Here is a 22,607-nt window from a genome sequence, read left to right as displayed (position 1 = left end):
AAATCCTCCAATATCACTTTTAATTTCCACTGAAAAAGAACACTAGTGCTGCATGGTGGTTGGAGATTAACCATATTCAACTGTTTGTAAATGCAATCTAATCTTGGAATTAATAATTCATACCAAACGTCAAATTAACTTCGAAAAGAAAAAAGTTGCTATATAGGTTCACGCGTTTACGTGATCAGACAGAAATATGCAGGTGCGTATGATGTTATGAAATCAACAGCTAGGGGCCGGGAGGGCTCATTCATATAAAAGCCGACCCATGTCGCCTTTAAAACAGCTGAGTCCGTCCGTCGAACTAGTACGTACTCATGGTTCCTGGTAAATGCATGCATGGTAAGTTGAAGTGGGTTTGCTACTGCATGGTCCACATGATCGTCAAGGAATATTTAAGCTATTTCATTGTGTTTCGAGCAACTTGGTACTATAGTACTGATCCTGTGTCAACCATGTAAGCTTGTAATTAAAACAAAATAATGCTCGATCTTCGTAGTGGGTTTCCTGATCAGAAGTAAAAACAAGATGGTTCAAATTAATTAGAATTCAATTTATACATTTACCAGTAATTACCAGCCATTAACAAGCTAGATGTTAATGAGTTATACGTATTCATGTATTTGCATTTTAACGGATTTTCTTTTGTTTTGGACTTTCATTTCCATATGTATATGGTACTAATGCTGCAAATTGAGAAGGCTTTGAATATTAGCAATGACGTGATAATTAATATATATTAATAACGTACAGTTTAATAGTCTTCTTCAGAATATAAGTACTATCAATTGCAAGTTTGAGTCTGAGAGAGAACATATTTCCTGAAACTATATATCGTCCTCGCTAGCTCTATATTTTTACTCACCCGATATTTACAGGAACATGTTTGTATGTACATGTATGCATGCATGAAAGACACCACTCACCTATATATATATATATATATATCGCGCATTGAAATTACTTTGCAGAACAGCCAGACCTCTCGCGGTGTCCTAATTATTAGAAAACAAGGACGCGCGAGAAACACTTACATGAGCGGATGTGGTTGCACCTTTTTTTTTCCTTCGCCGACGTTTGTGGCGTCGGGCTTACCTGATCAGATTCTTTTCGTTTTTCTTATGGCCCTCTGTTTGTTATTCTTTAGTTGTCGCAGGTAATTTGCTTTTGTTTGTGGGCTGTTTATTTGCAGGTTTTGTTACTTTTGTTTCCCTTCCTATCCATTCAGCTTGAAGCCCATTCCGGCGGCCTCTAACGATTTTCTTTTCCCTTCCCCATTGGTGTTATAGCCCATCCATCTACCTTTTCTTTTACAGAAGTAGTACTCTTTTGTTCTTCAGTTTTTGAATTTGGCCCACAACAAATTATTTAATCTTACTATATTTGATTTGATTTTAGATCCCCACTATTAATAACAGCAACAATATCTAATATTATGTGTTTCGTATATTATGTATGTTAACGTCGTGTTTCGTACATCTTTAAATCAAATTCTTGCAATTCAAGTCTTTAGAATTGAACTTACGAAAATAGAGAATAAGATAACTGAAAGATGGTGACTTTGGGATTAGAGAGTCTCTGATATCAGAGTTAATATCGTCTTTTAAAAATTTATAAATAAATAAGAGAGTCTAAGGGATTAAAGAAAATTTCTCATACTTAAAAGTTGTTATTTATATTAAGAATCTAAACTCTCTTATCATCTTTTAAAAATTTATAAATACATAAGAGAGTCTAGAACATTTGAAAGTTTTTCTTTGTTATAGAAGAACTTGGATCGTCGTCTCTTGTGCATCTTTGTTAGTCAATTGCCACGTATTTGCCACGTGCCAGTCTGCTAAAACTGCAAAATGGCAGCGTGCATGCCGAGAGATTTTTGACATGTGTAGCGCCATGCATGCCATGTGTAGCTTTCCAAGATTTGGATGCCGCGTGAGGCAGGAGTCAGCATTAATATATATACAATCTAGGCAAGTACCCTAGCAGCAGTACTTCTCTTTAAAAAGGAAGATATTGCAGCCCCGTGTGTTCCAGTAATAGTTCAGTCTTGACCATTTGCATGCGAAAAATGGATACAAGGGGACGAGGTTCTGCGGTTTGCGGCGAAACCTGCGGCTGTCCTGTTCCGTGCCCCGGCGGTGTTGCTTGTAGGTCAGTTAGTACTGCTACATCTTCTTTTATACATACATACATACATATATATATATATTCTACTACAATCATGTCTGCATGAATTTACTCTGTTGATTTATGGTAATGGAAAAAAGGGTTACTGATCATATGATTAATGTTGCTTAAATAAGAGATACCTAGCTAGTCCTCTTACATGTTATCTCCTGTGGCTTCCATTAAGTAAAAATAATTCTCCTTAAATTAAAAGATTGAAATTTTGGAAGTACGTGTAGCTGGATGGGTGTGCTAGCTACTGATCATGATAATATTGTAGGTATATACCATCTGTTTTCTGTTTTATTTGTCTCATTTTTTACAGTAAAAATATTTCATCTCATTATTATAATTTTTTTAAATTCTCATCTAAAATATGATAAACAATTAAATTTTTTCAAATCCGAAAATAATAATATTAAAAAATAATATTTTATTAAATTTTTAAATTTCATCTAAAACTATTTAATCTCACCCTACTATCTAAACGGGCCTTTTTCTTTTTATTCGCGATATGTCGGCCTCTTATATATTGTTCTAAATTAATTATATTAGATGAGCTTTAAAATTTAAAATTTGAATTATTTACATTTTTCCTGAAATAATATGCTCGTTGTACCAATCCTTTATGGGCACTGTATCGAATCCTAAGATTAAAGGATTGGTAATTAAGGGTTATCCCAAGCTGGTAATTGAGGTACACCTGATCTTCAGTTAAAATTGAAAAGGCTAAATTTTCTAGGATAACCCATCTGATAAATCGTTCAAGAATGTTCTGTTTATATAGGGGGAGTGAAAGCAGTTTTGAGGATTAATGCAATTCTAATATGGTGATAATGTGAAGTACTACAGGTGCACGCCCACGAGTGTGCCTCTGACTACCTCAGCCGGAGACGAGCATATGACATGCTCGTGTGGGGAGCACTGCGGCTGCAACCCTTGCGTATGTCCTAAGAACGTGGACACTACTGGTTCCGGCAAGGCCTTCTGCAAGTGTGGTGATGGTTGCACCTGTGCTACCTGCCAGACCTGAGCAAGATCAGACTCAGCTGCTATGTATTATAATCTGTTTTTAGTTTAGCAAACCAAAAGCCTATATCTGTGATGAGTACGTACGTAGCAGCTAGCTAGCAGATATACGTAGTGTTTGTGTGTATGGTTGTATGTGGTTTCCAGAGATGTGCAAGTGCTGAGTTTGCTTGTTTACGCAAGCTAACTATGTTTTAGATCAACGTCCTGTTGCTTTTGTTTATATGTTTCTTAATTTTTTTTTTAACTTATACTTCTTCGACGGATATATTTCTCCAACGTTTATATTATTCCACCATAAAACGTAACATTTCCTCAACAATTTTATTCACTTCAACTCAAGTGAATATTTTAGTCTAAAACAATTATTTGGCTATAGTTGCTTTGGCTCAATAAATTTGACTAGTAATTTAATTTGAAGTTAAAATCACTGTTAATTTGTTGAGCCAATTGTAACACATTATCTTACACTTTAGCGCCCATAACTGATGCTCTAAGATGCTTAGAAGATTCCAGGAGTTGATGTGAAAAAAACACTCAAGTTGGCCTGCTTCAATTTCTCCCTGATGTGTCACTTGTTTCCCGAGGCATTACGAGTCGACTCGGCTCGCATAAACCAGCCAATTTGAACATAACTCGCCCCTCTCTCTCTCTCTCTCTCTCTCTCTATGTGAGAGACTCACATGGCGTGAATTGATCAAATAGTAAGGCTAAACCAACATGGTAAAAACGGTTCGGTTGCTCATCTGATAAAGGAACTTTCTTATAAATTGTATTCCTCCCGATAAATCAGAACTGGATTGTGAAAATTCTGCAAATTGACGGAGTTCTATCCAGTGCATAACTGAGTGGTGTGCATAACAGACGGGAATTTATCTCCGTTTCATAGCTGTGAGTAATGATTATGCCGATCTGGTAGCGAACGGGCACAAATACTGAAGATTTATCTGCGCTTCAGTTTTAGCAGTTAACATGACCCGACATGGTGCTCATTGATTATACCCAGAAGAGAGATTATTATTCTTAATGTGCATCATAAAGATATACCCAAAGGAACCCTGAGCATTTCAACTCACAAACCATTTTGAAACTCTGTTACAGATGAGATTAGCCAAATAGAGTTTGTACTGCTATCATCTTACCAATCACTTCGTTTTTTCTATTCGGTAAGATACAGTCTTTTCTTTCCACAGTTCATTCTCCAGATGCCTCTCGTAAAAGTCTACTTCATCTGTTGCCTTCACAAACAATGCAGAAGTGCTTCTAGTACCATAGCGTCCCTATGCATGAGCGAGAGACATCAGAAATTTTGTTAGAGAAAGGATAACTACTATATTGGCACACGAGTATCTCGACTTACAATTGGAGTGTCTGCGTCGACTAGTATGGAGCTTAATTGGTATTCCCATTTTTGAGGATAAATGTGAGGCAACATGCTTTCATCTTCGTCTTTAATTGTGTTCGTCATTAGCTTTCCAACCATTTCTTTCATGGGTAGTTCTTCTTTTTCGCATTTATCCAATAGTTCTTTGAAATTGTTATGCAGTCGTTGAGCCTGAAAAAGATCAGAAAAGTCATACTAATTTGAGAGGGAGAGACCATGCATAAAGAAGTAAGTTACAGCAGGATAAATCAGTAGCCAAGTATACTGATAAAGATGAACCAGATAAAACTACAAAAGAATAACAGATGGAGTGATAAATTCTGAGCTCAGGATTACGGAATTGTGACCCATCAAGAGTAACATACGTTAAAGGAAATGAAATGGCAATTGGATCAATAAAAATATATCCTAAGAGTTTTGTACTTGTGATTTATCAATTGCTGTTATATAGACGGAATGTAGCATACCTTCTTACCTTTGGCCATGGAGAGTCTAACATTGCATTCGTTAACACGTGAATCCCAGGTTCCACCTCGGTAACAAACTTGTTATCTTCTTTTGCTCTGTTAGTCACATAACACAAGGTTTTGGAACAAAGATCAACCAATATCAGGTTAAACCCATTATAATGATCCACCTCCTTTTCCAGTTCTTCTGCAAACTCCATGGGCATCTTTTTGCTCTGTAAACGTTATATAGAACATATAACAACCATTTTCTTATAGAAGAAATCAGCCCCACTCAAGTTGCCCAACAATGGAACTAAGGTTAAAAGCCCAAAGCTAAATCATCTGTGAAAGTAGAGTAATTGAGCATCTCACACAAACAATTACTCTATGCAACAAGGAAAGAAATATGATAAAGACTTTGTGTATAGGTCATAAATGACCTAGTATAAAACCCAAGCAGCTTTCTGTAATTACAACGCCAGCCTACATATAGTTTGTATTATGAGAGGATTGCGTAGACATGCACTGAGTCTCGTATCGGACATAAACTAGATCGATCAGAGTTATATAATCGATGAAGATGATTATTTAGAAAGCCCTTGACAAGAGTTTTTGGGTATTGCGTGGCTAGCACACCTTTGTCTCACTGGCGGATACAAGGAAAATCCCATATGGTTGAACCAACAAGCATAGCTATACTCACTGATAAAACGATCAAAACAATGGATTTATTTCATTTTTCAACATTTAGCAAGGATTCAAAGGAGGCTGTAGTTTTGAAGATTAAAGCCTTATTGGCTAACTCTCTTTCAGATGAATCCAGGGTAACAGTGATAAAAAGGATGAACTTTTCCATTTTTCAACATTTAGCTCTTCCGTGTATGGCTGTACTCGCTCATAAAGTGCAGATTATGAAATGGATGAGGCCCACAAAATGGAAGACTAAAATGGAATGTAGGTAGTATCTTTGGAAACCCAAGGATGAGTGGAGGTGTTCGAATTATAAGGGATGCAGGGGGGAATTTTGTTGCCGGCTTCTCAGCAAATTATGGAATTGGTTCTAATAGTTTGGTAGAGGTTAAAGCTATGAGGGATGGCTTATTTCTTTCTTTAATGTCACAGCTAAGATTGGTGGATCATGAATCAGTCTCACAGGTAGTTGCTAATTGGTTAAAGGGTAAAGGCATGGTGAATGAAAGATGGTAGAAATATGGGAGGAACTTATTTAACTGAAACAGAATGTGTACTAAAAGATTGAGCAAGTATATCAAGAGGACAATGGCGCTGCAGACATTCTTGCTAAAATTGATGCTAAAGGTCTGAACAAGGATTGGCTGCATGTTCAGGAACTCCCTAAACGGATTTTGGTTTTGAAAAAGCAGGAACTCCCTAACAGAGATTGTATAGAAAAGATGTTTATTTCGCAGTTTTTCTCTTGATAGCTTTGTACTATTGTTTTGCTCACTCCTTTAGTAAGTAATGAAATGATATTCATATGGAAAAGAGACCAAACAGATAGAGTGGTTGCCAGAATTTGATCAAAACAAAAATGAACTCACCTGCAAGAATCGAACTGGGAGGTCCCCTCTACTCTTAGCTTCCGGAAGTTTCTGAATTTCCCTGACATTTGTGAGGAAAGCCACCCGTCCATCCCTGCTACAAGCCAACCATGTCCCCCCTGCCATTTCATCTCTCCCTCCCAAAATTTCACCGCCTTCCCACCATTCCAATGGCCTCGTAGGGCTTCAAATGCCAAACCAAAACAAACCCAAAAATTACAGCACCTCGTTAACCTCAGCAATCATATCAAACAGACAAAAATTTAGTGGAGAAAAATCTAAGTAAACCCAGAAGAAGAATCGGGCTCACCGATTGTGATATTCGTCCCTGTTAAGCAAGATTACGAGTGGGTACAGTGGGTGAGCTTGCCATAGAAACGCTGCAATACACATGGTTAATTTGGTGGAATAAAAAGCCTCAATTTTTTGAGCCAATGAATTTCGGTCTTCTCCGGTTCTCCCTCTCTCCTGGGCTACGCGACCAATCTTTTCAGTTCCGCTTTCTGCACAGGTTAATTCCCGTACGGCACTGTCGGTTGTACCTGCCCGTCGTGCCCGATCAGCTTGCCATTATACCATAAGATAAGGTAAGTTGGTTTACCAAACCTTTTGACTTTTTGTAAATCCATACGCGTACGATTCATATATTATTGGTTCTACGGACTAGATATCGAAAATTTATGTTAGTCTTGCGTCCTCAATTGATAAATGAGATTAAGTGAAACTGAGATAAGAGTTGAAGTTAAATAAAAGTTTAATATTATTATTATTTTGAGATTTAAAAAAATTAAATTATTTATTATAATTTTTATGAAAATTTATAAAATTTATAATGATTATATTCCTCCTAATCTAAATCGAGCTTAAACGAAAGATTAAAATTAAAATTTGATTTGGTTCGATAGATGAGGTGATCTCATTTTGATATAAGTAATTTAATATTTTTAAATTTTAATATAAAAATAATATTTTATTTAATTTTTAATTTTTATCTTATCTCATGTCATGTCATTGTGTAACAAAACAAAATCTAAAATTATTTACTAGATTTATTGTTCATTTTTATTGATAAAATAATATTATTTTTTAATTGGTGTTTTCCTTTAATATTTGTGTTCTATTTTTTGTGACTTGATAGATATTACACGTTTTTCCATATAAAATTGATAATTTTCGTATTTTTTTTAAAAAAATTGATAAATAAAAAAATTATATAAAAATTAAATTTTTTTAATAATAAATATCTTTCTTTTTCATTAAAAAAAATGTGAAACTTACCTATTCCTCTAAAAAATTATAGAATTGCACATAAAATTTTGGTTACGATTCTTTTCTTTTTCATTTTTTTTTTTTTTTCTCCTAAGCTGAGGAATCAGGATACGAGATTTTGGCATCTTCCGTGTAATCATGGCGTGTCAAAAAAGTAGACAATGCGAACATCACGTGCTTCGCATGCTACCTTCCTGAAATAAAATAAAATAAGAAAACAAAACACCTAAAAAAATAGGAAAATGGCAAAAATAACACCCTGTTTGTTTGTCCGTCTCTCGCCAGGGAGAGACACAGAGAGAGAGAGAGAGAGAGAGAGAGATGGGTAAGATAGTGGAGAGGAAGAAGAAGAAGAAAGGAAGGCCTTCTCTTTTAGATCTCCAAAAGCGTACGCTCAAAGAACAACAACAACAACCGCAACAACCGCAGCAGCATCAGAAGCGAAGCCACAGCTCTGCCCCTCATTCCACCTCTGATTTCCGAACTGCCCCTTCCTCCGCTCCCACCCCTCTCCGGAGATCCAATCGCCGTAACCCTAATCCTCACGAAGATGACGACGATGACGACGAAGAAGACGAATTGGCCGGTAGGCGCCGCGAGAAGAAGCTGAAGCTGGTGCTCCGATTGCCCTCCCAGAAATCTTCGGCGGATTCCGGCGCGTCTCCGAATTCTTCCGGCTCGGATTCGAACGCAGAGGACGAGAACGAAAGCAACGCCGCCTCGAACAGCGGCAAGAAGCGGAAGATCAATGCGATCGGGAATGGATCTGGGCTCGCAGACTGTCCAAAGGTATCGAATTTCTACTTGCTTTGCCTGAAAAGAAAAACAAACATTTTTCGCGGCGAAAACCGCCAAATTGGCTTTTTAATATGGACGATACATTTATTTTGGCGGACTATTGCGTTGACGTACTTTGAAAAACTCCTTGAATTTCGCACCCTTTGGACTTCGCTTTTTGTTGGGCTTCTAGAATTTCAGCAAAAAAGGGTTTGACTTGGCCCGGCTTTGAGCTTTTGTTCTATGGAATCGAATTTCTTCGCAACTATATCTTATAGTTTTTATTTTTTATTTTTCGATTATTTACTTGCTCAACCCTAATAATGATTAGGCTGTCAAATCTGATAAAGCGTAAATTTGTCTTTTCATTCTTCTTTTTAATAATTTGTTTTCACAGTTTGTAACTGTATTTTCCCTTTTTGGACGTTTTGAATGCTAGCCTACTTTGCTTTTTCTCAGCACTTTGGTTCTGGTTCATTACCCATAATGGAAATATACGTTTGCTTTTATTCTTTGCAGGTCGAAAAATCTATTTCCGGTGCGAACCCCACAAGCGCCCACCAAGGTTTGCTAATAATCAGACATCCGTTTGCGTAAAATAGAAATAAAAAAGGAGCTGTTTTTTAGTTGGTGATTCTGTGTATGATTATGTGCAGGGGGTCGGTTGGCTTCGGGACCCTCAACGTCCTTACCGGATAAAAAGCTGTTGCAGTTCATCCTCGACAGGCTTCAAAAGTGTGTCTATCAGTTACCTTGACTGTATTTTTGATTAATTTGATGTATCTTTTGATTTTCAGTTTGCTGAGATGTTTCTCGTTTTTTTTTTTTTTTTGGTCAATATCAGGAAGGACACTTATGGTGTGTTTTCTGAGCCAGTGGACCCGAATGAGGTTAGTTCTTAAAAAAATGCTGATGCATTAAGTTCTGTTAGTTGTGTCATTGATTTCTTACTTTTTAGTATTTTTATTTGCTTTGCAGCTTCCTGATTACCATGAGGTGATAGAGCACCCGATGGATTTCCAAACCGTGAGGGGTAAACTTGCTGGTGGAGCTTATGCGAACTTGGAACAGTTTGAGGTTGGTTTTTGCTCTTGTGAGGTTTTATGTTTGTTCAATCCCTTCCTGTTTCTTAATTGTATTTCACTAGGTTGCTAATTTACTGTAAATGCTCCAATTGAATTTTGGTTCTCTAGGGACGAGAGATGAATTTCATCTTCATCTGTCCTGACTGAATGGACTGTATAACAGTCTTCCAATTTGCACTTCAAATTGCTTCCTGTTGGCTGTGTTTTGTATTAAGCATCCAATCGGTTAGATAGGCTACTGGGTTAACCTCCCATACCTGTTTCATTTGAGCGGGTTATGACAAATTGAATTTTATCTTTGAAGGATCTAGTGTTGTTGGGACCCAACTTTGGAATTTACTCTCTGATTTTGTCATTTAAAATGCCTTGTTCTGTACTGCTAAGATTGCAGATCTGTCGTTAGCTGCTAGGTTTTTGTGCTTCTATAAAATGAAGTTTTTTTCTCATTCTCCTTTTTTTTTTTTTTTTTTTTTTTTTTTTGGGGGGGGGGGTAAATAAGAAGATCTTTTATCGATATTGAAATAGGCATAGCCCAAGTACGCAGGAATTCTCAGTTCTCCCTTTGTTTCTATGTGTAATTGTTTGCTCTGGATGCATCCATATATATTTTTAAGATGCATTCAGTAATGGGAACATAATCTGTTTCAGATGAGCATTTAGTGAGTTGCCCTACCTGAGTTCTGTTGTTGAACAATATGGTTGTAAGCCAATAGACTCAAGTATACTAAATATGGTTTTTCATCCCATCTTTTCTTGCTAATCCACTACAACTTCATTTGTGCATAAATTGTTTTGGTAGTTTCTCCTGTGTAGTTGTCACAGCAAGAGCTCATTTAACCCGAAGTGAATGTTGCCGCTTGATGTTCTGTTTTCTGTGCTCTTACTACTCATTGGGAACCATTTAGTTTTAGAATCAAGGCACCTATTGGGCATAACTCGGATGGTAAATGAGGCTGGTGGGCTAGATCTTAACTTTTACGAATTTGAGAATGAAAATAATAGGTTTGAACTTAAGATTACTTGGTGTCTGCATGAGCTAATTTTTTTATAAGTATGGTAAGTAATAAACTTATTGAAAAGTGCAATAGGTGCTATCCAAGTACGAATGATGTATACAAGATAAATACCTATCTAGTAGGAGAAAAAGATACAACAAAATCATGAATTTGATCCCATTACAGTCTATAGAAGCTGTCAGAAGAAAGAGAGAGTACTGAAAAAAGTTTTAAGCTCCCCCGTTTTAAGCTCCCCCGATGTCTATTCCCAGTCATTGAAACTTCTGTTATTCCTTTCTCCCCAAACACACCATTTTCTAAACTATTGCAATTTGTTAGTTGGAATCTAATCCTCTCTGCCAGTAAAAAAAGGTACATGACCCAAGCCAAACCGACCCAACTGATTTACTGCATTAATTGTAGTGTGTCATGGGTTTTCTTCTTTTACAAAAAATATTATATATATATATATATGAAGAGCTTCACCAGGCCACATTAGTGTTTGAGCACAAAGAGGCATCAGGCTTGATGTATAGCTGACGTGTCATTGAAGATGATAAACAGGAGTGCCATCAAACTAAGAAAGTAATAGTATTAAGTGGTTCTTTATAAGCACTTTTGGTAGTCTAAGCCAAGGTCTTGTAAACTGCTGCTGATGTTTTTCTAATGTTCTATGTACTTCTAAAAAAAGTTTTTGTTGTGCTAGGCTTTGTACTAAGCTTTCATTGGATGGGATGTTCTGCTGAGAAATTGGTTTGAATCCATGTACAATTGGTTGATGAGATGATACATTACACATACTTATAAAAAAAAAAAAAAAGATGATACATTACACTATAATGTGAAATCTATAAAATCTGCAATGGTTTAATGGAATTATGCTCTAGAAGACATTCTTGGTGCAAATTTTGGAAGAATGCTGAGATTGAAATTTTCATTTTGTTATCTGGCAGAAAGATGTTTTCTTAATCTGTTCGAACGCGATGCAGTATAATGCGCCTGATACTATATATTTTCGACAGGTATGGTCAGTTTTAAACTTCTCTTGCTGTTGTTACGAATTTTTTTTGGTTGTCTAAAGTTTAGTTCTGTTTTCAGGCACGATCCATACAAGAGCTGGCAAAAAAGAACTTTGAAAATTTGAGGCAAGATAGTGATGATAATGAACCAGAACCGAAAACAGTGAGAAGAGGAAGACCACCAACTAAGAACTTAAAAAAATCGATGGGCAAGCCTTCCTTGGAGCGTGCCGGTTCAGAATTTTCCACGGATGCGACTCTCTTCAAAGGGGGAGAAAACACCAATTATGATATGAGAAAAGGAACTCGTCTTGCAGACAATTCTGCTTTAGCAGATTGGTCTGGAAGACTCCACGGTTCTCGCAATAATGATGTTTATACTAGCTGGTTGGTTGATAACAAATTTGACAGGAATGATGAACGCACAGGTTTGTAACTAGAGTATTAACTTGCTTTTGGTTGTCCATCAACTTCAATCATCCTGCTTGATTGGTTAGATCCAGGTTCAAAGGGACTTGAGGGGTTGTCACTTATTTTACAGGTTCCATGGTGAAGGGTAATCAAATGAAGCATGGGAAGAAACAAGTTGTACTTGATGACAACAGACGGAAGACATACAAGCAATCCCAACCGTTGGCTGGTGGACGGGAGCTGTCTGTGTTAACTACTTTTGATGGAGAGAGAAAGCAGCTAATGGCTGTATGTATCACATTGATGTCAAATTTTCTAATTAATTCTTTGATGCTGAAAAAGTGATACCATGTGAAGTCATGCGTGAAATCCCTGTTAATCCATGGTGGATTTTTTAACTTAAAGTTCTAGAATGATCTAGCCAAATGACTGTGTAAGTTGGCAAAATACCTTAAGTGTTATGCAGTTTTAAGTTGCATTAAAGTTATGAAACCAATAACCAATGAAAAAGATAATTAGATTGAACCAGTGGCACCTTTCAACTACATTTATGTTGGCAATGACCTCTAATATTTCCCATGGAGGAATCGCTATTTAAGTTGATAGAACTATTCAGAATGTTGCTGGCGGCTTTTGTTTGTATTTTTCCCCATAGGCAACAGGGAAGGGGAATTGGAGAAAAAACAGACAGTTATGAGGAGTTATATCCATTGAAATAATGATTTTTAAACTGGAGATATTTGAGGCTCTGTTTGGTTGACGAGTTATTTGGGTATCTTGTCTGATCCCACTTTTGTTGGTTAGTTGACTTGGCTTTTTTATATGAATCAGGTAGGTCTTCCTTCAGAGCTTGGTTATGCAAGGAGCCTGGCTCGCTTTGCAGCAAATCTTGGACCTGTTGCTTGGAAAGTTGCTTCCAAGAAGATAGAAAGATCTTTGCCTGCGGGCGTTAAGTTTGGCCCTGGATGGGTTGGAGAAAATGATGTCACACCTCTGAGGCCACTGCTACTTCCCTCGTCATTACCTGATCAACCGTTACCATCTCAGTCATTTCCTCTTGTTAAAAATCCATCTTCAACTGCAAGCCCTTGCACTGTTGAATCAAGGGGAGATGCTTTGTCAGAGACACCTGAAGGTAATAGTTTTTCCGATAAGCACGTACCCTCTACTCACTCAACTTTAGATGGCCATCTAAGCAAGCATCCCCCTCCATCTGCCACCACGTCCTCATCCCCCTTTTCTGTGAATAAGTCTGCTGAACCCCTGAAAGTTAAAGCCGAAGTTGCTGAAGGACTTGGTTCTCACACCGGGATTAACATATTGAATAGTAGTACTGGTGCAATCAAGCCAAGGCCTTCCTTTCAGATTCATCAGAACAGTGTAGTTCAACCTGGATTCAATGGATTCAATGGTTCCTTTGGGTTTAACATTGCGGCTCAAAGGGGGAAACTAATTGGAGCAGGCAGGCCTGCTGAGTTTAACTTGCAGTCGCCTCGGATGCTTGACACGATATCCAGGACTAATACTAACCTAGTCCATATGGCGACTACAAATAGCCTTAATTCAGAAGACTACAAGATAATGGAAAGTTCAACTCCAACTAATTCTGGCGGTTCATTGCGAAACTCTGGCAGTGAGGCATTGGCAGCCCAAGTAAGAGGACTTCATTCGCGGCCATCTTGGCAAGGGCTGTCACCACGACAGAGAACTGATTCTGGATTGTCACCACAACAGAAACAAGCTTCAATTCCGCCGGACCTGAATGTCAGATTTCAGTCTCCTGGATCCCCTAGTTCTAGCCGGGTTGATTCAACACATCCAGATTTAGCATTGCAGTTATGAGAATAATTGAGTCGATTTTTTTTTCTTTCTTTTAATTAAGTTAACCATAGAAAGATGGATTTATGATTTGTTGCTCCTGGTTATGAGAACAAAAGAGGGTCTCTCCGATGTGGAGACGATTAGGGCCACACCTAACAGTATTGTAGAAGAGTAGACTAGGCTTTCCTTGTACAGATTAATGTATTCTGATTCTTAGGCCCTCAAGCAAAAAAAGGGGTTTCATTTGTAACATTGGAAACCATTATCAAGCAAGAATTTATTCTTAGCTCATCTTGTGCTTCTAATCCTTTGTTAAATGAGCAAACAGAATATGTTTCATTATGTATATGACCATGAGAAAAACAGTACTGCTCACATGGAACCTCACCCTGCTCCCAACAAAAACATAAAAAGACATGAAACTTCCGAACTCCGGAAATAAGAAAGAAATTGTCAACAACCTTTGCGAAAAGCGCAGAGCTGGCAAGGGAAAGTAGTTTCTAGTTTGAATTGCAATCAATGGGTTGGAAGTTGGAAACCGGTTGTGAGTTTCTGAGGAGAAGAATATATATACATACATATATATATATATTTTTTTTTTGTCTGAACAAGATACGCTTCATTTAAAAACCACTAAAATACATTGTCATGGCTAATTCATTACAATAATTAGAAAACTATGGGAGGGTCCTTCCCACTATGAAAATCCAAAAGGCATGGTGGAATGAGATTGAAGGGTATGCATCCTGTCAAATTCTTAGACGCTGCCCATTGCGCAATAAAATGCGCCCATCAATTCACGTCTTGATGTATTTTTCTTGTTTCCCAACTGTCAAAGTGTTGCAAAGTATTTATGATGTCTTTCGCTATGGGTTGAATGATCCAGTCTGAGCATTTTTCAAAATCATGTACTGCTTGCATTACTACAAGTGAGTCACCTGCAATGACAAGTTTTTTGTCTTGGTTGTTTTTTGCTTCTTCAATTCCAATATACATTGCAGTAGCCTCTCCCTGGTTTGCATTTTAACTTCCAATATGCTTAGTAGTAACAAGCATTGGGGTACCATCTTCTGACCTACATATTGCTGTTGTTGTACTACCTACTCTCCTTACACCTACATCAAAAAATAGAGTGTAATGACCTCTAGGTATTAATTTCCACTTATGACTTTCATTAACTTGTTTGCTAGCCCACGTATTACAATGATCATTGTAAATTTTGAGAGTTCCAGAAATGAAGTTATTTACATTTGGGATTAGAGTCTCATGAACAACCTTGTTCCTTAGCATCCAGATACTATCCATAGCATTAATGGCAAAAATTTGAAAGTTTTGTTCCTCACCACGGGATATGTTCAGTTTTTTTACAGGGAAGATTATGCATTCCATCCATTTGCATATTTCTTTATTTGCAAAGCATGATATATTTAAAGGCCACAGAAAATTTCTCCAAAGAATTCTAGTAAATGGGCATGACAAGAATAGATGAGTTTGTGACTCTTCCTCACCTTTGCAGATAGGACAGCTAGCTTCTTCAACAGTAAGTGGGATGACTCTTTTGATTAAAGATTTTGTGGAAATAATCTCATTTAAAATTTTCCAACTCAGTAGCTTTAGCCTATCCTGAATCTTTAATTTCCACAATTTTTTCCAAACATTGGATTGCTCTTGAGAATGGTGGGAGTCTCTTGTAATGGCTGCATAAGTAGATTTGACAAAAAATTTTCCAGAGGTGTGAGTTCAAGTGATTCTATTTCTTACGGGTTCATATCAATTTTAGTATAAAATTTTTAAACTTTTCAAGAGAAAATTCTCACCAGAATTTAAAAAAAAGCTTGGTCTAAGTTTTTTTTATGATTGATTTTGGTATCACAAAAAAAGACATAGCATATGTGGGCATGCTACTAACCACATATCGTATTAATTATTGTGGATTTCCAGTTACGCGTAAAAAGTATAGAATATATTATTGTGGGTTTATTTTCTTTTGTCCAGTTGCTATTGGATAAGCAGAAGCTTTTGCCAGTTGAAGAACTCAAATCGGCCACGAATTCCCTCACAGTAACTGTTATGATTTTTTTTTAAAAATATTTAAAAGTATTAAAAAAATACATAAAAATAAAAACAAAATTAAAAAAACAAAAATTGCACTGTCCGGACCCGGTCGGGATCCACCATGGCTGGAGAGCTACTCTTTTGATTCAGTCAACACTGGCATAACGGGGATGCTGTCCTTTTGTAATCAATAAATTAGTCATAGAATTGGATGGAATACAGCCTATGCTTGACTCCATCCCAGTCAGGGGAGAGGGCTTCCGGTTACCAACAATGTGAAATCATATTGCCAAATTTCATACTGTGGGGTCCATCGGATTAAAGTCCGACCTCTGAACCTATAGTTTCCTAATAATGCTAGATATAAATTTAATATATAAAAAATTCGTATAACTATTTAAAAAAATGAAATTCATCTAAATAAGTCTTTTTTTTCAAATAACTTGCACAGTACTTGAAATTTATAGGTCATTGAGATTAATCTAAGGGGATGTTTTTAGAAATGAAATGAGATAATAATTTTGTAAATAGTAATGACATATTTTGAGTTAAGTATTTATTAAATTTTAGAAAAGAAGAGAGAAAAAAATTAAATAAAAAATATTATAAAGTTAAATAATCCTTTTAAAAAAAGTTAAAGATGCATATAAAAATGATATTTTAAAAGGAGTGTACGGTGCTTATACACTATATCTCACAATATTTTTTTTAAGAAGTTTTCATACTTTTTATATATATATATATATATATATATATATATATATTGGGGGAGGGGGTCAAATTCATGATCTTTATTTTAGAGATGTGGTCCTGTATCATTAGGCCGCTGTTGGCTTATGGAGTTTTCATACTTGATTGCATTATAAATGGACAAAAAGATTCCTTCAAGATGATGTTGAATTGTTATTGTTTTTTTTACGAAGAACAAGATGGTGAATTAAAAGAAAAAGTCAAGATGTTTGAAAACTGCAGAGAAATGTAGAGGAGATTTGCAACAAGCTCCCCTTTCTGGCGGTGAAACTAACAAGTGTTTACCACGTTAGAGAGAAGACGGCATTAAAAAAATATATATATATACATAACGAGCATTAAAAAAAATATATATATATATATACATAACGAGCATGTTTTCATGGAATTAAAGTATAATTAGAGTTAAAATATATATATATATATATATATATATATATATATAAATAGAGTTGGGATGCTTTACGGTGATTAGCTTGTTAATGTCTCTTTCTTTGAATTGAGTATCTACCTTCTGACTTGACTGATCCCCCAAGCACGGTAGTTGACTTTGAATAATGTTCTAGGCTGCATTTACCTGCAAAGTTGTGGCCATTTTCTTTGTTAGACATTCGTACAGAGCAATGTGTCGGCGATACTTTTAAGTGATTTCGTTTGTGTAGGCAGAGATAAGAGTCGGAGGTTTTGAGAGTGGAAGGAGAGAGAGAAATTTCAAGCAAAATCAAATACGTAGCCCTGGTCTAAGAAGAAAGATTATTCAAACCAGAGGAGAAGTTGGAAGGAACGCTGAATTATCATCAATATCAAGAAAGGAAACTGAGCCACAACAGATCCAACTACGTTTTGTGTGGCCCTAAAGGAGGAGAGAAGCTAGTTTCAGATGGGGAATTGTTGGGGTTCTACAGCTGATAACCCAACTCCAAGCACCACTGCCCATCTCAATTCAGGTAAATACCTGACAGAAAAAAAAAAAAGAAAAAAAAACTGTGCTTTCTTCTTGTATGTTCACCCCTTCCATCAAATTCTCAAATATCTCATATGGGTTGGTTCTTTTTGTCCCATACTTTTTGTTTGTTCTCTAAAGATGAATCTCTGTTTCCATTAACGATCTATAATCACCGTCAAAGTTCTCTATATTGGGTTCTGACTTTTCGTCTTGGACTATGTTGATCCGGCATTACAGCATGAAAATTGTGATTTTTCTTCGTTCTTTTAATGCTTTTTTTTTGTAAATTGGATCTTTGTATAATTATGATTTCTTCAATTCGTAAGATAATTGATTCTCATGAAATTTGCCGCACGACCAATACCAAAAATCCCCTGTTTATGATATTGGTCTGACATTTCGTACTTTGTTTGGGTAATTATGACAGGATTATCTCAGGCAACGAGTAATGCAACTAATTCTAGGTGTAGTAACATCTCTGCAAATAGTCATTTCTCGGCGGCTAGCGGCGATGAGGTTTATCCACATGGGCAGATCTTGCCCACCCCAAACTTGAGGATCTTCTGCTTTGCAGAATTAAAGGTTGCGACCAAGAATTTTAGAGCTGATACAGTACTTGGCGAGGGAGGCTTCGGGAAGGTCTTCAAGGGTTGGCTTGAGGAGAAGGGGTCGTCCAAGAGCGGAAGCGGGACGGTAATTGCTGTTAAAAAACTGAACTCTGAGAGCTTACAAGGATTTCAAGAGTGGCAGGTAATTCTACTTTAAACGCTTTTTTACCTTTTTCTAAGCTAGCAATTATACTAAACTTGAAAGAGAAGAATGTAGTTTGAAAAATTAATGCGTTTTGGACTCCTTTTAGCCCTTCCAGTTGCACTTTTACTGTGTTTGTTATTGCTGTCTTTATCTTTTGTTTTTTTTTTTTTTTGTTGTTTTTTTATATGTGGTATTCCTCGTCAGAGCTTTTACTGAACAAAATAAGACTATGCTCTCGTTTTGGCATGTGCTTACTATAGAACACAAACTGGCTTCGACTGCTGATGTTAAATATCACAGCTACTCCACTTTGAAAAAAAGAAAAAAGAAAAAGAAAAAGGTAATTGAAAATACAAACCATATTCAATTGTGGTTATATAAGTTCTTACCCATTGCTTATCATCTGTCTTGTATAATATCATTGGTTAGTTTTGTAAATAATTGCAAAGAAAAAAGGAAGATACTGTAATGAATCATGAACCTTGTAAATCATAGTAAGTCGTGATTGAGCTTACTTTGGTTGAAACTTGAAATGCTGCGTCTTCCTCTTTGCTACTCTGCCTGAGTTGTGGTTTAAATTGATAATACATTTGGTGCCTAGCGTCCATAACTAGTTTAAAGTTGAGTTGATGTTTTAAATGACAGCGCAACTCTCTCTCTCTCTCAAACATGCATTTTTTGAGTTTGATTAGATGCTGTACTAAATGTTCAACAAACCATTTTATGTCTGCTCATCTCGGTGCTAATTTATTGGTGCAGGCAGAAGTGAATTTCTTAGGAAGACTTTCCCATCCCAACCTTGTTAAGCTGTTGGGATACTGTTGGGAGGATCAAGAGCTACTCCTGATTTATGAATTCATGCAAAAAGGCAGCCTAGAAAACCATCTTTTTGGAAGTAAGAGCTTAAAATAGGATCAAATTCTATTATCACTGTCCATATGTGCAAGCAATGTGCTCTGCATGAGTGATTTTTCATATAAAGAACATATGGTTCACCATACGTTGCATCTTTTTCACTTGTCAGGGGGCTCAACTGTTCAGCCACTTCCATGGGATGTACGGCTTAAGGTTGCAATAGGAGCAGCTCGGGGCCTGGCTTTTTTGCACACTTCTGATAAGCAAGTTATTTATAGAGATTTTAAGGCCTCCAATATACTGCTTGATGGGGTAAATTTCTTTTTGAAACATGATTAACTACTAAGACTATAAGAGACACCTTAAGGAATCTAATTGCTAATTTTCTTTTCCAATGAGTGTTACATCTTTCTTTTATCTTCATTCTATAAGCAGACCCATCTTTCCTCTTTCTGGTCCCACCCTTATCACTTGATCCACCACATCATGGAAGTGTGCAAGTCATTGATGAAAAAAAAGCATGTATTATATTCCTAAAACATCATTGGTATTATATTTCATATATATTCACTAAGGTTTTATTGGAAACTTATTCTTTCTCCAACTTTTGGTTTGATTGCAGTCCTACACTGCCAAAATATCAGACTTTGGCCTGGCAAAATTAGGTCCATCGGCTAGTCAATCACACGTGACGACACGGGTAATGGGCACATATGGTTATGCCGCTCCAGAATATGTTGCCACTGGTAATTTTTTGTGAAACCTCTTGAACTTTCAGTGGCTCAGCAAAATTTGAGCCACTCAACCTTGATCCTTATAGAAGCTGTTGAATGACATTGTCTCGTGCTGCTTAAACAGGGCATCTGTATGTAAAGAGCGATGTGTACGGTTTTGGTGTTGTTTTGGTCGAGATACTAACAGGCTTAAGGGCACTTGATACAAATCGTCCAAGTGGGAGACATAATCTGGTGGACTGGATCAAACCATATCTATCAGAAAGAAGGAAGTTGAAACAAATTATGGACTCCCGGTTGGAGGGAAAATATCCATCCAAAGCTGCATTACACATATCTCAGCTTGCTCTAAAATGCCTTGCAGCTGAACCAAAACACCGACCATCAATGAAAGAAGTATTGGAGACATTGGAGCGGATTGAAGCTGCCAATGAAAAACCAAGGGAGCCTCGAATTCGTTCTCATCCTATGGCGCACCGACAAGGCCAACTGCATTTGCATCATCGTTCACCACTTCACCCAAGGCAGGGTGGAAGTCAGACCTACCAGTACCAACACTCCCCACTAGTGAGGTGAATTTGATACAGCTGCTGCATACAAGCACAGGCCTTCGCTCTTATGCAGACGTTTGTCTCTCATGAAAACAGTCCCCCAACCCCAACCCCAACACCCCTCCCCCCTCCTTTTTTTTTTTTCCCTCGATTAATTTGATCTCTTGTAAATTACATTGAGTATTGCCATTGTAATGTGACTTGTTATCAACTGAATGAGTATGTTAGCAGCAAGACTGTAATTATACAGTCGGTCCGGTGAGTAGTGCTTGGGTATGTTAGCAGTCATTACTAATGTTCTTGTAGTTGGGGAAGTAATGGTTATCAAGAATTCTTTCCTATAATCTATAGAGCACCCTGTCACTGCGCCTGTCTATCTATATTGAACATTGGGCATGGAATACTTTCGAAGAAGTTGACAGGGCATTGTTTGAACAATGATGTTTATGATAGATTTTTCATATTTGTTCTTCAAGATGCCAGGGTGTGCAATTTTATATTGAGGATGTGGTTTGAAAGTAAAAGTCTTATGTTTATGTTTAAGTTGTCATATTTTGCTGGCAGGCATATATACCATTGGAGAAACTGAATAAAACAGATTAAAGGGTTGCAACAAAATCATATTTATTTATTGGTAATTCATGATCTTTTGATGTAGATTCCATTTAATGGGTAATTCATATCATATTTATTTAATTTTTTAAAAGCTTATTGAATTTTTTAAAAAAAGCATGGAGGACACCTGTTCCTTATCCAACAGAATCGGATTCTACGTTCAATTCCTTCTAATAAAAGGAAGTTGGCTTGGAACTAGACCAATTAGATCATGACATGTGTCCCCTAATAAGTAACAAAAGACATTTGTTGGTAAATACTAGAAGAAAATGTTAAATGTTACACCATACAATTCTATCTATCCAACGTGTAATTTATCATTTTTATCCTTTTATTTAAATACATATATATTTAAATATTAAAATAAGATGACAAAAATGACAAATTTGATTAGATAAAGATATGTTGTGTAAGACTTCTATGTATAATTATAATATATATATAATCAATATGTGATTTATCATTTTTGTTATTCATTTTTAATGCTTAAATATATGTTTAAATAGAAGAGTAAAAATAAAAATAATTATTCTACTCATCATTCTTACATCACACATCAGTAAAGGTGTTTACATCACACATTAGTAGAGGCGTGTGGTGTGAGGCTTACTTGTAGCATTTTTCATTTATTATTATAATTTTTTTTTAAATAATCGACGTACCAATTATTAAAATAATAAAAAATTTTAAAATTTGTAATTTAAAATTTAAAAAATTAATAAAATAGAGTTGCACACACGTAGGTAGCAATTGATACGTCTATAAACTCAGAACCGCTACACTACCCGCCGTTGCGTACTTTTGGGGCCGATATTTAAAAAAAAAAAAAAAAAAACAAATCGATTTAAGAAACTCACCCAGCGCCAAACTCATCTCACCCAGCGCCAAACTCAGAAGAACTGTGACAACTTGTCTTCGTTCCTTGGCCAACTGAGCAACGGGTATCAACTTGTCTTCATTCCTTGGCCATCTGAGCAACGGGTATCAACTTGTCGTCTTCGTTCCGTCGAAACTGCGCCGCTGTGCCAGAAGAAACTTCGCCGCTGTGCCGTCGAACCCCCATCTGCGCCGGTGGTCGATTTCTGAAAGAGAGAGTGCCGTCGTGGGTATGAGCATTCTTTGATCCTCTGTTTTATGCAGTTTTTTTTTTCTTTTTTTCTATATCTTTGGCCCCCATAGGAAGGAATCTAAACGTTTGGCCACCCATAGGAAAAGAAAAGAACAGAGAGAGAGAGTGTGAGTATTCCTGCGCATGTTAATATAAATTATGGCTTTTTTGTTTTTATGATGAACGAAGAAAAATGCCAGTCGCAATCATAGAACTGAGAGTGAAAAGCTGTCAAGATAGGCACTTTAACATCTGTAGGTATGCTTGTATCATCCT

General features: G+C 36.6%; 4 protein-coding genes across 5 annotated transcripts; 3 read left to right on the top strand and 1 right to left on the bottom strand.

The window, feature by feature from the left end:
* The first annotated feature begins 1,974 nt into the window (after positions 1-1,974).
* Positions 1,975-3,417, top strand: LOC121256015 (metallothionein-like protein 4A). Of its 2 annotated transcripts, none has more exons than XM_041156616.1 (2): positions 1,975-2,151; positions 3,019-3,417. In XM_041156616.1, exons 1-2 carry the CDS (start codon positions 2,060-2,062, stop codon positions 3,197-3,199), a joined length of 273 nt encoding a protein of 90 aa, XP_041012550.1. In that variant the 5' UTR covers positions 1,975-2,059; the 3' UTR covers positions 3,200-3,417. The 2 variants fall into 2 exon arrangements, with proteins under 2 accessions (XP_041012550.1, XP_041012551.1); XM_041156617.1 differs by lacking the exon at positions 1,975-2,151 and adding an exon at positions 2,395-2,442 and having other exon boundaries at positions 3,011-3,417.
* A 736-nt stretch (positions 3,418-4,153) lies between these two features.
* Positions 4,154-7,204, bottom strand: LOC121256014 (transport and Golgi organization 2 homolog). Its single transcript, XM_041156615.1, has 5 exons — positions 6,898-7,204; positions 6,588-6,771; positions 5,055-5,261; positions 4,556-4,750; positions 4,154-4,475 (listed from the first exon to the last, which is right to left on the bottom strand). Exons 1-5 carry the CDS (start codon positions 6,978-6,980, stop codon positions 4,341-4,343), a joined length of 804 nt encoding a protein of 267 aa, XP_041012549.1. The 5' UTR covers positions 6,981-7,204; the 3' UTR covers positions 4,154-4,340.
* An 895-nt stretch (positions 7,205-8,099) lies between these two features.
* LOC121256012 (bromodomain and WD repeat-containing protein 1-like) lies at positions 8,100-14,255 on the top strand. Its single transcript, XM_041156612.1, has 9 exons — positions 8,100-8,645; positions 9,153-9,198; positions 9,290-9,368; positions 9,478-9,523; positions 9,612-9,710; positions 11,667-11,735; positions 11,812-12,160; positions 12,274-12,431; positions 12,975-14,255. Exons 1-9 carry the CDS (start codon positions 8,178-8,180, stop codon positions 13,983-13,985), a joined length of 2,325 nt encoding a protein of 774 aa, XP_041012546.1. The 5' UTR covers positions 8,100-8,177; the 3' UTR covers positions 13,986-14,255.
* Positions 14,256-17,240: 2,985 nt separating this feature from the next.
* Positions 17,241-21,083, top strand: LOC121256013 (probable serine/threonine-protein kinase PIX13). Its single transcript, XM_041156614.1, has 6 exons — positions 17,241-17,716; positions 18,143-18,465; positions 19,228-19,363; positions 19,493-19,635; positions 19,946-20,069; positions 20,182-21,083. Exons 1-6 carry the CDS (start codon positions 17,650-17,652, stop codon positions 20,631-20,633), a joined length of 1,245 nt encoding a protein of 414 aa, XP_041012548.1. The 5' UTR covers positions 17,241-17,649; the 3' UTR covers positions 20,634-21,083.
* Positions 21,084-22,607: the final 1,524 nt, after the last annotated feature.

This window comes from Juglans microcarpa x Juglans regia, chromosome 3D (assembly GCF_004785595.1).
Source record: "Juglans microcarpa x Juglans regia isolate MS1-56 chromosome 3D, Jm3101_v1.0, whole genome shotgun sequence".
In the NCBI taxonomy this organism is placed as follows: domain Eukaryota; kingdom Viridiplantae; phylum Streptophyta; class Magnoliopsida; order Fagales; family Juglandaceae; genus Juglans; species Juglans microcarpa x Juglans regia.
Note: the sequence above shows the minus strand (reverse complement) of the source record. Positions and strands in the feature narration are given on the sequence as shown.

What these genes read in the sequence shown, in the direction of transcription:
- LOC121256015 (XM_041156616.1), top strand. Translation starts at nt 2,060, where the DNA reads ATGCGAAAAATGGATACAAGGGGACGAGGTTCTGCGGTTTGCGGCGAA. An exon ending in CCCGGCGGTGTTGCTTGTAG is followed by an intron (nt 2,152 to 3,018) that starts GTCAGTTAGTAC and finishes GAAGTACTACAG; the next exon opens with GTGCACGCCCACGAGTGTGC.
- LOC121256012 (XM_041156612.1), top strand. Translation starts at nt 8,178, where the DNA reads ATGGGTAAGATAGTGGAGAGGAAGAAGAAGAAGAAAGGAAGGCCTTCT. An exon ending in AGCCAGTGGACCCGAATGAG is followed by an intron (nt 9,524 to 9,611) that starts GTTAGTTCTTAA and finishes TTTGCTTTGCAG; the next exon opens with CTTCCTGATTACCATGAGGT. An exon ending in CGAACTTGGAACAGTTTGAG is followed by an intron (nt 9,711 to 11,666) that starts GTTGGTTTTTGC and finishes GTTATCTGGCAG; the next exon opens with AAAGATGTTTTCTTAATCTG.
- LOC121256014 (XM_041156615.1), bottom strand. Translation starts at nt 6,980, where the DNA reads ATGTGTATTGCAGCGTTTCTATGGCAAGCTCACCCACTGTACCCACTC. An exon ending in TCCCAGTTCGATTCTTGCAG is followed by an intron (nt 5,262 to 6,587) that starts GTGAGTTCATTT and finishes TAACGTTTACAG; the next exon opens with AGCAAAAAGATGCCCATGGA. An exon ending in TAGACTCTCCATGGCCAAAG is followed by an intron (nt 4,751 to 5,054) that starts GTAAGAAGGTAT and finishes GATCTTTTTCAG; the next exon opens with GCTCAACGACTGCATAACAA.
- LOC121256013 (XM_041156614.1), top strand. Translation starts at nt 17,650, where the DNA reads ATGGGGAATTGTTGGGGTTCTACAGCTGATAACCCAACTCCAAGCACC. An exon ending in CACTGCCCATCTCAATTCAG is followed by an intron (nt 17,717 to 18,142) that starts GTAAATACCTGA and finishes TAATTATGACAG; the next exon opens with GATTATCTCAGGCAACGAGT. An exon ending in CCAATATACTGCTTGATGGG is followed by an intron (nt 19,636 to 19,945) that starts GTAAATTTCTTT and finishes GTTTGATTGCAG; the next exon opens with TCCTACACTGCCAAAATATC.